Here is a 14,181-nt window from a genome sequence, read left to right on the forward strand (position 1 = left end):
TTTGCAAAGGTGGTGCAAGGGTTGGGTGTTCTTGTGTGTCAAATTTTGACCTTTGCACAGGGTGCAATATACTCAAGGTCCACTACTGATTTATGTAGGATCACCATATTTCAAAAAGTGAAAATCCAGACACAAAATATGAGAATGTGCATGGACACTGCTTTGGGTACATATTTTGCTTCAACATATCTGGATAGTAGCAGCAGTTGTAAAGCATGCAGTGGTGGAAGGATGGGGAGAAAAGTCCATTGTGTTCTTCACAATTGAAGTAATAAACATGGCCTGATGAGACCATTGAGTCCAGGGTCAACAATCGCCCAGCTGCACCACACCACTGTGTGTGCTGCGGTGAATGGTTTTTTCTATCAGAGGTTTTAATGGGCTTTCGTTGCAGAAATTGTTTGAGCATGATCCAGGGCATTTTTCCATATTTTAGAATGTGTGAACTTTTTGAGATGAGAGCGTCTGGTAAGAAAGAACTAGTATTAATGAATAGGGGAGGCAGCATTTCTAGAAACTGAAATGATTGGTTGCTAAGGGACTCTCTTCCAGAGTTTTTACTGAGCATGCATGTATATGCTGTTCTGATTTTGGAAGAACACTTTGTGTGCTCTCACAAGGAAGATCCATGTAGTATTCATACTGCAAACCTCGAAAATGGCCACTTCTGATTTTACTTCTGGGGTAGAGTAGCTACCATAATACAATTTCTTGCTATTTTCCTGTTTCTTTTTTCCACCTCTTGCCAGTTCAAAGTGCCTTTAGACTGAGAGCAACCAAGAGTGTCCACTGGTACTTATTGCCTCCAGAGCAGAATAACGTTCTATTTCAGGATAATCTCTTTTCGCTTCTTTGGGTCAGTGCCTTACAAGCCCTTGTGGGCTCAGTTCATTATTGTATTATGTCACACAGTGATGGGATGAGTGGGAACTGGATCTGTCTACCTGCTGGCTTGTGTTTGTTTTGGATCTCAGCGGCTCAAATAATGAGCAGATCCATGGCTTTGCAATGGTTTTAGTGGTGGCTAACACATGTTAGAACTTGTGTAACATGGCAACAGCCAGATTCCATTCATCTGTCTTAGCGAAGTGTGTGTGTGTGTGTGTGTGTGTGTGTGTGTGTGTCAACTGTGAATGCCCAGATAAGCCAAATTGTGGCCCAGGCTTACACAAACTTCTGTGGCAAAGCAGAGAGAGAGGAATTCAGATCAATGTCTTCCTGTGCTTTGATCACGAGACCAGTCCTTTGGGGCTGCAGTTCCAAAATAGTAGCAGTATAAGAACTTGCAGCAAGCCGTAGATATTCTAATCCCTTCGATGCTGTGGCATTTTCTTCCCCCTACCCATAGGAGTTCTGTTTTCATCGCTGGAATGCAATTGCACTCATTCCATGCTCAAGGAATTAAGTCATTTATATATGGACTTGTTTATACTGGACTCCTGGTGGGAAGGAGGGTTTTGTGTGGGAAAATTCTCTTTCCCTGGCGTTCCGCACCCCCCACCTCTTCCCATTGCTGGGACTGTAACCCAGTTAACTTTGGAGTGAATCTGGAGGTGACTAAATTAGTGCAAAGAGTTCTTTCTGAGTCCTACCGAACCCAAAGCAGTGACTTCTTGACGTACTTCAGCTTCAACAAGAGAACATGGATGTGCCCCTGACTAGGCGTCGTTCTTTGACCTCTTGAATAAAATGGGTTATTTTAGGATGTCGTATACTGGATTTGGAGCACACTGGTGAACAGCTGGTTCCTCACTCTCAGAATATCAGAACAGCTTACAAAAAAGAAAAACAGCACCCCCAGTTCTCCTCAGATGGCAACCTTTTGTATCTTGCTTAATTTCCCCTTATGTTGTCCGAAGAAGATTCCAACCCCCGCCCCCAAAGAATTTGAGTTGAAATATGCAATGCTTTTGTGCAGTAGTTGTTTGAGAATCCCTCCCCCCAGTTTCTTGAGACCTTTGCTGATTATATGGTATCAAATCACAGTTCATCTGTCTTCACTTCCAGCTGTATTTTCCTCTTGCCCTTCAGTAACGAGAGATGAAGTCATCCTGCTTTTTGAGCATTTGTAAAATACGAACGTGACGTTTTGCCAAATCGCTCTTCAATATTACTAAATATGAAGGGCTCCCCACCCCCCTTGGGGATTTACATCCTTTTAAATGGAGCAAGAGAGCCTTTAGGGTAGGTTATAGCATAATGCTTCTCACTTTGCACAGGCCTAAACAAATCCAAAAACATTCTTCTCAGAATCACAGATTTATAGAGTTGGAAGGGACCATAGGGGCCATCTAGTCCACCCCCCTGCAATGCAGGATTATTTCACCCAGCGTATGACTTCAACCCACGACCCTGATATGAAGAGTGTTATCCTCTACTGACTTGCTGGTTTTGTGTTCTTAAAGGCAAAATAATATTTCATGATGAATTCATCAAGTTAATCCTGTATTTCACTTTACTTTTTAGAATTAAAGCTGGGTGGTTGTTTATTAATGTGGCCAGTTTTGAAATTTCCTTCGTATTTGGGGAGTTCAGGTGATAACTGTTCCAATGCAAATGATAAGGTAGAGAGAGGTAAGCATTCCTTAAGGTGTTTTGTAAGTTAAATTGTCACATCAGCTGTTAAAGCTCCACTCTGCATTCTTTCTTTTTGGCAGACTTACATCGGTAGTGTGGTGATATCGATAAATCCATACAGATTGCTCCCTATTTATTCCCCAGAAAAAGTGGAAGAATACAGAAACAGAAACTTCTATGAACTCAGACCTCACATGTAAGTATGTAAAAAGTTTCAGGTTCTTCTTCTTCTTCAAGAAATGCAGTTTATAGATGGGAACAGCTGTTTCCTGCAAGTCACAGAATGTGTTTGATCCATCGTGCCTTTGATCATCTCGAAGTTTAATCGCAGAATTTTTTGTTCCAAGGGAAGTAATCTGGATATTTTATTCACTGATTGTAGTAGAAGTTGGTCTTACAGATGACATTGCTTTCTAGTTATATCTTAGGCCAGAATTAGATGACACAGCAGGTGCTTGGTGGCCACTGAAAATAGGAGCCCTGTGTTTTGCGCTCTCTCCTACTCTTCCTGCCTTCAGTAACTAGACCTGGGAGGGAGAGGAAGTGGCTCGAGGAGTATTTGCAAATGAATGGATGGACATGGAAAAGTTGAAAGGTTAACCTTGCAAGGCAAGCTGGGTTAGGACTACCTGCTTGCTGAAATGGTAGACATGTCGCATGTAATGTTAAGTCAAGCCTCCACGTTCCTCCTCTGGTCCTCCTGCTGTTGCCATGCTACTTCTGGCTAAGCTGTGGTCTGGCTTAGCACTACCTCTGAATCTCCACGAATCATGTGCTGGGAGCCAAGAACAAATCTTGGTTGAAACTCGTGGCTTATCAGGAATGAGACAAACTATGAGCCCAACTTTGGAGGTCAAATGCGAAGCCAGACCGTGACTTAGCCCTGGGAGGCATGTCATCAGCAGGATTGGGGAAGAAGGGCTGCAACCACAATCTTCAGTTTTATTATTTGTGCTAAGCCGCGGTTTACAAATGGAGATTCCTAACTCAGTTTGTTTTGTAATGTTAACTGGGTCAAAGTGCATTTCTTCCTTTGGCCAGGGATGTGGGCCCTCTATCCTTCATCACTCCCTTCTTCTCCTTCTTCCTGTCACAATTTTAGTTGCGCCTTCTATTTATAAAAAACTTCCTGTCACCTTGCTTTCGCCCTTGCTCTGTATCAAGAAAGTGAGGTGATTAAATGTTCTGATTTCTCTGCAAACCAAAACCTTGCGAATTGAGATTGGGTATATGTAATTCCAAATTGAGAATAGGGCTTTGCATATATATCCCTGCTTTTTCACCAAGGGGCACATGGTTCACCCCCCCTCAGTTAATCCCTACAATGACCCTGTGAGGTAGGCTAAGAGGCTGTGACTGACCTGAGATCACTTGAGCTTCATGACTGAGGGGATTTGAACCCTGATCTCCCAGGTCCTAGGTCCGACACTCTACCACTACACCACACTGACTTCCTAGAGTACTTCTGCTATGGGGGCAGCTATATAAATTAATTGTTTGATGTTTTGATGTGTTGAGGGTTTTTCTTTAAAAATGAAGCTGTATAGAAATGATGATGATGATGACGACGATGATAAATTCCGTGGCAAAAAAAGGTGTCTAGACCTTCCATTGTCACTACTGTAGCCTAGGCTCAAGGTGCCATTTGGCCTTTACCGTATTTTTTGCTCTATAAGGCGCACCCAGCCCACAAGATGCACCTAGTTTGTGGAGGAGGAAAACAAGAAAAGAAATATTCTGAATCTCAGAAGCCAGAACAGCAAGAGGGATCGCTGCGCAGTGAAAACAGCTCTCCCTCTTGCTGTTCTGGCTTCTGTCATAGCTGTGCGGCCTGCATTCGCTCCATAAGACGCACACACATTCCCCCTTACTTTTTAGGAGGGAAAAAGTGAGTCTTATAGAGCAAAAAATACGGTAGCTTATGCCTCTGAATTTCTAACTGCTCCCAATTCCCTCAGCTGGGAGTTGGTGGGAGTTGCAGCTGAGGAACAACTCTGTTCTAAGATTTACTTGTACTCAGATTCTCAGTCTGGTCCTTTTTGGAAGAAATGGGGGATTTGTTCTTTATCCATCACCCCACTCCTTATGTTGCTTTTGCCTTCTCAGAAAACCATTGAAATTGTTTAGTTCCGTGCGACAGGAGAGGATGCCTGGTATAGGAATAATCATGGCAATAGCCTGGGCCATCTCTGCATTCTAGGCACTTCCCAGTGTGTCAACAGCATCTGCAGATGTATCACTAGGAAAATCCCCAAGAGATAACAAGAATCTGTGTTTGCCAAGGAGGCCATGAAATCCTCATGTCTACCAAGCGGATAAGTATTGGCATTCTGCATGGAAGTCTCAAGCGCCGCCTCTGAGACCAACTTAACTACTGCTGCGATTTTGCTGGAGGGCAAAGAAAAAAACTTTTGCTGGTGTGCTTTGTGTGGTTCTGGCCCACTTCTGCCCGATCTCACTTTGAGCAGCGAGGGAAGAATGTGCTGAGGAAGCAGGAAGGCAAATGTCAGGCTAAGAGGTCATGGGATGTGCAGTTCTGTATCACTGGAGAACGAATTAAAGACAGACATCAGGAAAACAAAATCTTAAATAACAGTTCCTTCCAACTTAAGTTGATTCCCTCTTATCTGGTATTCATGTGCCGCTTATTACTACATATGCATACCCGCCAACATTTACCTGATGAAAATAGGGACATCCTAATAATAATAATAATAATAATAATAATAATAATAATACCCCCATCCATCTGACTGGGTTGCCCCAGCCACTCTGGGCACCTTCCAACATAATAAGAACATTGCTGTTGTTTAGTCGTTTAGTTGTGTCTGACTCTTCGTGACCCCATGGACCAGAGCGGGCCAGGCACTCCTGTCTTCCACTGCCTCCCGCAGTTTGGTCAAACTCATGCTGGTAGCTTCGAGAACACTGTCCAACCATCTCGTTCTCTGTCGTCCCCTTCTCCTTGTGCCCTCCATCTTTCCCAACATCAGGGTCTTTTCCAGGGAGTCTTCTCTTCTCATGAGGTGGCCAAAGTATTGGAGCCTCAGCTTCAGGATCTGTCCTTCCAGTGAGCACTCAGGGCTGATTTCCTTCGGAATGGAGAGGTTTGATCTTCTTGCAGTCCATGGGACCCTCAAGAGTCTCCTCCAGCACCATAATTCAAAAGCATCAATTCTTCGGCGACCAGCCTTCTTTATGGTCCAGCTCTCACTATAAGAACATTATAAAACATTAAACATTTAAAAGCTTCCCCATACAAGGCTGCCTTCAGGTTTCTTCTAAAGGTTGTACAGTGGTACCTCAGGTTACATACGCTTCAGGTTACCCAGAAATATTACCTCAGGTTAAGAACTTTGGTTCAGGATGAGAACAGAAATCATGCAGCGGCGGCATTGCAGCAGCGGAGGCCCATTAGCCAAAGTGTTGCTTCAGGTTAAGAACTATTTCAGGTTAAGAACAGACCTCCAGAACAAATTAAGTACTTAACCCGAGGTACCACTGTATAGTTACTTATCTTCCTGGCATCTGTTGTGAGGGTATTCCCTATACAGGGCTGCCTTCAGGTTCTATAGATACTTATCTCCTTGCCTCAGGGGTCATATAACTCCATACTCACCAACATTTCTTCGACGAAAAATAGGAACGTCCTAAGGATAGCTCAGCTGGTAGAGCATGAGACTCTTCATCTCAGGGTCGTGGGTTCAAGACTCACACTGGGGAAAAGATTCCTGCATTTCTGGTAGTTTGACTAGATGACCCTCATGGTTTCTTCCAACTCTACAATTCTATTATTAGGACATTCAAGGATCAAATCTGAAACTGGGACAGCTTCTGCAAATGTGGGACTGTCCCTGGAAAATAGGGACACTTGGAGGGTCTGCATATGGCTTGAGTTGCATGCATAACAGAATAATAATAATAATAATAATAATAATAATAATAATAATAATAATAATAATTTTTTATACCCCGCCCTCCCCAACCTAGACCGGGCTCAGGGCAGCTAACAACCAATAATAAAAGCAAGTTGATTAAAATACAACTTAAAAAACAAGATTAAAACACAACATTAAAACATTAAAATGCCACCTCATCACAGGAGGAGAAAGAAAAAAAGGAAGAGGGGGAGGGAATTAAATTGGTTCTAAGCCAAAGGCCAGGTGGAACAACTCTGTCTTACAGGCCCTGCGGAAAGAAATCAGATCCTGCAGGGCCCTGGTCTCATGAGACAGAGCGTTCCACGAGGCCGGAGCCAGTGTTGAAAAGACCCTGCCTCTAGTTGAGGCTAATCTGACTTCCTTAGGGCCTGGGACCACTAGGGTGTCGCTATTTATGGACCTTAAGGTCCTCTGTGGGGCAAACCAGGAGAGGCGGTCCCGTAGGTACGAGGGTCCTAGGCAACGTATGTGGCAAGGTATATGTGGCAAGGTAGGGGAAATGTGGCAAGCAAGGCACTGTCTCTTTTTGTTAACATTTTAAAAGCCCTATTAGCTACTAAATTAACCACATTTCTGGGTCCAAATGGTGGATGCCCCCACCCTGTACTTGGCTTCTACATTAATGACAGATATTAGAGGCACTATTTAAATGTGTGTGTGTTTATAAGCAAAATAAATAGTTGTTTATTGTGCCCCCTCCCCTCGGGGTGGCAGTTTTGGGGGGAGAAGAGAGAAACCTCCTACGTTTCCTGTAGCAGTATAGTCAGCCATGTGGTTATATATGGCTCATCTTGCAGCATTGTGCTTGGAAACTTGTTAATTACAGTTCCAGCCTAATTTTAAGTCTTACCAAGAATTGATACTTTTTAAAGTAATCAGGGTTCCAGTGAAACAAAAGTGAAAAGTAGACTCAGGCAAGGCAGGGTGGTCTCAAAAGGACACTGGCTGTCCTTTAACCTGATATTTAGTTTTCCTGGTTTCAGTAGTGAACTGTTACTGAACAGTATTATGTACACTAAGATGTTAGGCCTTTTTGTGGCGGATATAATTCATGCATCTGAGCTGGGCGGGGGGGGGGGAGAGGGGGAAGAAATCATATACCATATATTAAAAAATGGGGAAGAGAGCCTGGATGAATGGTTTAAAAATGTGTGCATAGCTATCTTTTTATAGAACTCCCACCTATTTTGAATACATAATTCTCTCTGTGTGGTGTATGTTCACATCAATCCCTGTGGAACTGGGTGGTGGTTTGAAAGTGTCCAGAAGGCATGGAGAATTCTGCTAACTTTTTCTAAAAGGAAGTTGCATTTTTATTTTTTTATTTTTTTGCAGATTGGTGTGTAGGGGGTTGTGGAATTCACTGTGCAGCTATGCCTTCCCTCGGGCCACTCAGATCTATGTGGATGTTAACAGTGCGATGATGCAGATACTTTTGCATTCTCCCTGGCTGTGTGGAATTCGCCAGACATGCCCTGCAGCAAATTTCACCCCCCCCCCGAACTCCCAGACCCCATGAAAATGGTTGGGGGTTTCATCATACCCCTTAAACATATTTCTCCTCCATAATCAAAGCACATCCTTAATCTGTATGGAACTCTTATCAAGCACAACATAGCACAGTGCAGCAGAGTGATACTAATTAAAAAAACAAACACATTAGTGAAAATAAAATATTTGGTCTTGAGGCCCAGGCTGCTGAGAAGAACCACACCAAACTGGCACATTTTTAGGGAAAAGTTAAGACGTCTCCATCCCTGTAGTGTAATGAAAATCATGGGCCCCAGGGCTTTGCAATCTGCTTCTGGTAATTTGGCTCGGGTCAAAGCAGCCTCTCTGTCTCCAGTATCAGCAAATAAAATAAAATAAATTGAGTACAGAGCAAAGGACACATATTCCTTTGTGTTCTTCAACCTTTTTGTGGATCACCTGAATGGAATTTATGGGTATCCCAGTAATCTGTATGGCACAGTTTGAGAAACTTCTTACTTACAAGTCACTTCTGTCTTTTAGAAGGCAGACAAAAGTATTCTGTTTGGTTAATCCCTTATGGCATCAGATGTGGGGTAGGTGAGGAACAGGCCAGAGGTCCCCCTTGGCTGCTATAGTTTATACCATGGCTTAACACATCTCTCCCAAATGTCAGTTGTAGTTGTGACTTCACTCGTTGGCTAAGAACACTGAAATATGTTAGTAGGCACATTTCTCATGAAAGAATTGGACATAGTGATGCTTGCACAGTTTGCCTCTTGAGTTCTTGAAGGACTTGAATCTCTTTTCTCTTTTTAATGAAAATTGGGAATTGGATACACCTAGTAGCATGGCTAGAATCAAGGTAAAGGTACCCCTGACCGTTAGGTCCAGTTGCAGACTCTGGGGTTGTGGCGCTCATCTTGCTCTATAGGCCAAGGGAGCCGGCGTTTGTCTGCAGACAGCTTCCGGGTCATGTGGCCAGCATGACAAGGCCACTTCTGGTGAACCAGAGCAGCGCACGGAAATGCTGTTTACCTTCCCACCAGAGTGGTACCTATTTATTTACTTGCACTTTGACGTGCTTTCAAACTGCTAGGTGGGCAGGAGCTGGGACTGAACAACGGGAGCTCACCCCATCACGGGGATTTGAACTGTCGACCTTATGATCAGCAAGCCCTAGGCTCTGTGGTTTATACCACAGCGCCACCCGTGTCCCAGAATCAAGGTAAAACCTGGTGAATTAGGCAATATGGCAACCCTAGTGAATACCTAAATTAGATTTCAGTTGGCACTCCTATCCTAAGACCTCCTCTAAAATACTTTGCAGTGCTCACTTCTTTGTGAAATTCCTAATGTTCTTGTATGTCAGGATTATGAATCAGAAATAGTTAAAATTCTTTCACTAGGACACTGTTTAGATTTCCTGTTACCAGCAAGATCTCTTATTGCTCAATGTTCATAGTGAACTGCTGTCAGTCTTGCTTTGGTGACCAAGTTTATAAAATAATGTTCATAAAGTGAGCATCTGGCGAGAGAACTGCTAACTTCAGTATTTCAACATATTATATATGTGTATTTTCTTAATGAAACTTCTTTGTGTCTGGAGTATTTAATGGCCTGTAATTTTTTTTAGGAGATGGCATGCGCTTCTGCTCTCGATTCTACGCATAGATATATTTTTAATTAATTGGTTCTGTAGGATTAGAATTGTGTTGAGAGCTACATTTTGTTTATGTAATGGGAAGTGGTTTTGCAAATTGGTTCTACCAGATTCCGACCGTAGATTAATGATGTTGGGGCCTTTTCTCAGTGAGGAAAAGTAAAGCTGAGAAAACAATGCGCTTGTAAACGTAAACACATCTGCACTCTTTGAGCACTGACACATGGACACTTCCATTGTAGACTACTGTGCGGCCTCGCAAGTACATTTAGAAAGAGAAAAAAACACAGACAGTCATTAAAAGATACCAGGCTGCTTATGCCAGGATTGCCAACTGTATTTTTTAAAAAATTGTGCCCAGTGCTTGGAGCCCTCTGGAAAAATGGATGAAGTTAGCAGTATTTAATGCAGAGGGATTCACCTAAGGTGCACAATTTAAAAGCTGATGGGGAGGCCTCTCCCATCTCGCTCCTTGATTTCTGGCTACTGGCTTAGAAGCAAATCTAAACCACAACCAGGCCATTTCTATTTCTGGTTGGTTGGCAACCCTTGTCTCCTATATGGCCAATGCCCTGAAAACCAAGACTTCCCCACTTAGATGAGATCCTAACTTTCCACATGTAACTAGGGTGGTTAAACATTGAAGGGGATGTGCAATTCTATTACAGTGGTACCTTGGTTCTCAAACTTAATTCGTTCCTCAAGTCCGTTCCGAAACCAAAGCGTTCCAAAACCAAGGCACGCTTTCCTATAGAAAGTAGTGCAAAACGATTAATCCGTTCCAGACTTTTAAAAACAACCCCTAAAACTGCAATTTAACATGAATTTTATGATCTAACGAGACCATACAAGGAAAGCAATAAGCAATGTACTGCAGTCGCACAATCAATCAATCAATCAGTAGCTGAACTGGGTTCCACACAGTCACAAAAGCAAAACAAAAAAGCTGCAAGAACAAAAACGCAAAATAAATAAGCAAAAAGAGACAGACCTCAGTGTAACACTCAAAACGGAAGTGTAACACTCAAATCACCATCGTAGCACTCAAAACGAAAGTGTGGTGCTCAAAACAGAGCATGTTCGGCTTCTGAAAAAAGTTCGCAAATTGGAACACTTATTTACGGGTTTGCAGTGTTTGGGTTCTGAGTTGTTTGAGTACCAAGGCGTTTGAGAACCAAGGTACCACTGTATCATCATCATCACCATCATCAATGCATTTATTATTAATAATAATTGTAATAAGAAAACTACCCCATTGAAATTTTAGGAGCTTTGGTCTTGAAGATAGCTGGTCTTGGAGAGAAAGATGTTTTAGCAGTGTTCAGATGTTGGCCCAAATGAGTGGGGAGAGCATGACCACACACTCTGCCTCCATTCCTTAGGGTCCCCAGCCACATGGGCAGAGCCTACACACAAATTTGTATGTGCATAGGTTCATTTAGACATTTACACTCGGCTTGGCTGAGATTCCTGCATTTCAGGGAGTTGGTCTAGATGACCCTTGTGGTCCCTTCCAATTCTATGATTCTGCACCAAATGTTGCAGGAAGCAGTGTTTCCCAGTCTCCACTCTTCTTGCATTCGGACAAATGTCTGAACGGTAAACCCTAAGTTTGGTCTTAATTTTAGACAAGGAAATGCTCCTGTTGTCTTAAAAAGTGAAATGTGAGCTGATTTTCAATTTGGCAAGGGAGGGAGGCCTTTAGTGAACTTGTGGGATGCAGATTAAGTTCTGAGATAGGAGTGACATTCTGACCAGGTGCGGCGGTGATGGGGGGCATAATTCCGCCCCGCCCCCCAAGTAAACCTGGACCCAGCAGTTTCCAAGAGGTCAGTTTATGGATGGATTTCAGAAAACTGTAAAGCGTCAAACCCATCACCCAACTCCAAAAGTGGTAAGGGAGTCAGAAGTCAACATTGCTTAGTTTAAGTTGTTGTTCTAAATAAGAAGTGTGAAGATGTGCCCTGTGTAAATGAAAGAGATGTAAACTAAAGTATTTGGCACGAGTGCTGATGGTTCTCTCTTATATTCCCTTTGTTCCTAGAAAATATGACCATTAGTTCTAGAGGCCCCCAGTTGCAATTAACAGCAGCTGCCTGTCCCTTTCATTGAAAATGTGTCATTTATATTTAAGGCTTTATTTTTCCCCTGCCTGCTTCAATTTACAGCATACAAATGGCATCCATCTGCTGCCCTAAGTGCCTTTGGCCATTATTCAAAGTAACAATAAGGGTGGCAGCAATAAGTCCTTAGAAACAGCTATTTTGCTGAAAAGCTGATAGCTTGAACCTCACCCCCTAAGCAAATTCTTAATAAATAGGCTAGCCTATCTTGCTTGAATCTGGGATTTTTGTTTTAACTATCTTTGGTCTGGGAAGCTTTGGATTTATAAAAGGGAACAAAAGTTTCTAGCTATTAAGATACACATAATTATATTAAACGTGTACAAGATGGAACCAAAAGTTTTTGATAACTTAAATGTTAAAGACAGAATTGAATGGTACTGCAGACCCCCTGTTTTTCCAAAAGCCAAACCATGGACCCCTTGCTTTTGAAACTGTTGAAATCTCTGTGGTAGTTTTTCTTATGTGACTAGTACCACTATAGCTCCAACATGTCCCAGCTCAAACTGGGGATGCATGTCTTCTGGGACAAGCTCTAACGCGAGTCACATGACCCACACGAGAGCACAGCCCCCCCCCCAACAGTTGATGGGTATGTGCCATACATTTGTTCATGCAGGTTGAGGACTATATTATCTGTTTACCAACATAGCAATCCTGACATAAGGAAAAGGTAAAGGGACCCCTGACCGTTAGGTCCAGTCATGGATGACTCCGGGGTTGCGGTGCTCATCTCACTTTATTGGCCGAGGGAGCAGGCGTGCAGGTTCCGGGTCATGTGGCCAGCATGACTAAGCCGCTTCTGGCGAACCAGAGCAGCGCACGGAAACGCCGTTTACCTTCCCGCCAGAGCGGTACCTATTTATCTACTTGTACTTTGATGTGCTTTCGAACTGCTAGGTTGGCAGGAGCAGGGACCAATCAAATGGGAGCTCACCACGTTGCAGGGATTCGAACTGCCAACCTTCTGATCGGCAAGCCCTAGGCTCTGTGGTTTAACCCACAGTGCCACCCACACCCCTAACATAGTTTCACCCTTATTTCAGACATTTAGCTGGTGATCTCTCTCTCTCATGCACACCCACTCACCCACCCCAATATTGGAGTGGAAGCTCAAATAAAACTTGCTTTAGCATTTTTAGGTTTCTGAATTCTAGGTAATGTTGTAGAAACGTATTATATTAAAGCGATGTGTGTGTGTGTATTCAGAGAAAGAAGCATGCAAGTCAGAGAAATTCCCCTTATATCTCTCCCTGCTGCCCCCCCCCGCCAATTGTAGGTGTAAACAGAATCACAAAATTGAATTATTTCCCCAAAGGTAGTGAAATATTACATTGAGAGTAGTTATAATAAACGACATTCCTCAATATTAACTAAAAAGAGAGAGAGAACAAATTTATTGTCCCTTTTCTGCTTTAAAAAATATATTGATCAAGTTACAGTGGTGCCTCGCAAGACGAAATTAATCCGTTCCGCGAGTCTCTTCGTCTTGCGGTTTTTTCGTCTTGTGAAGCACGGCTATTAGCAGCTTAGCGGCTATTAGCGGCTTAGCGGCTATTAACGGCTTAGCGGCTTTAAGAAAAAGGAAATGAACTCGCAAGCCCATAGGGAAATTCGTCTAGCGAAGCGATGCAAAAACCGAAAAACCCTTTCGTCTTGCGCGTTTTTCGTTTTGTGAGGCATTCGTCTTGCGGGGCACCACTGTAGTAAGTTTTCCTTAATGTACTAAAAGTGTGACTTCAACTTTAAGGTTTGTGTATATCTTATTCTCAGTATCGTGTACCATGCCCTTTCCCTCTTTTGTACAATTACTCTCCCCCACTCCCCATCGCCTTTATAAAAACCACACACCATGAAATCTACTCACATTTTAAAAAAAAAAGATAAAATGGTAAAAGGAACGTTTCAGGCAATTGAGCATGTGGCTCAAAAATGTAAAAGTGGCGTACTTAAAACTGCGTATGCGCAAATGAGAAAAATATGCACAGCCGTTTGTGAGTCTTATTAGTGGGATAGGATGAAAGGGAAAATGAGTGGAAATGGCGGGTTTTCCTTCTTCCCCCCCTCCCCCTTGGAGCATTAAGAGTTGGTGCTTGCAAGGGAAATGGAAGCAGTGTGCCTTAATGTGAGGTTTGAAAAGAGCTATGAGTCAATTAGACTTGAAGGCATTGAGGGTATTCCAGATGGAGGGGACATTGTATGAGAAGGATGTGCCACCTGCTGTGAGTAAGCAGCTGGGACAGACTGCGCTGTTGTTTGTTTACGTGGGGGGGGGACAGTGTTTCGGGGGGGGGCAAGAAGGGTTGTGTTTGTAGTGTTTGTTCTGGCCCCAGAAAATTGACTGGGTATCGTTTCGCTGAAACGAGGGATTTCAGGACAAAAAGGGAAAGTTCAAAGGGAAGCATGT

General features: G+C 43.1%; 1 protein-coding gene across 5 annotated transcripts in view; it reads left to right on the top strand.

The window, feature by feature from the left end:
- Nucleotides 1-14,181, top strand: part of MYO1B (myosin IB) — a 160,258-nt gene that overhangs the window by 65,957 nt on the left and 80,120 nt on the right. For all 5 annotated transcript variants that reach the window (XM_081908161.1, XM_081908159.1, XM_081908162.1 and 2 more), the window contains one exon: nt 2,658-2,773. In XM_081908161.1, coding sequence (XP_081764287.1) covers nt 2,658-2,773 — 116 coding nt within the window. The remainder of the gene's footprint in view (nt 1-2,657; nt 2,774-14,181) is intronic.

The sequence above is a fragment of the Podarcis melisellensis genome, assembly GCF_964234715.1.
Source record: "Podarcis melisellensis genome assembly, chromosome: 1".
NCBI lineage: Eukaryota > Metazoa > Chordata > Lepidosauria > Squamata > Lacertidae > Podarcis > Podarcis melisellensis.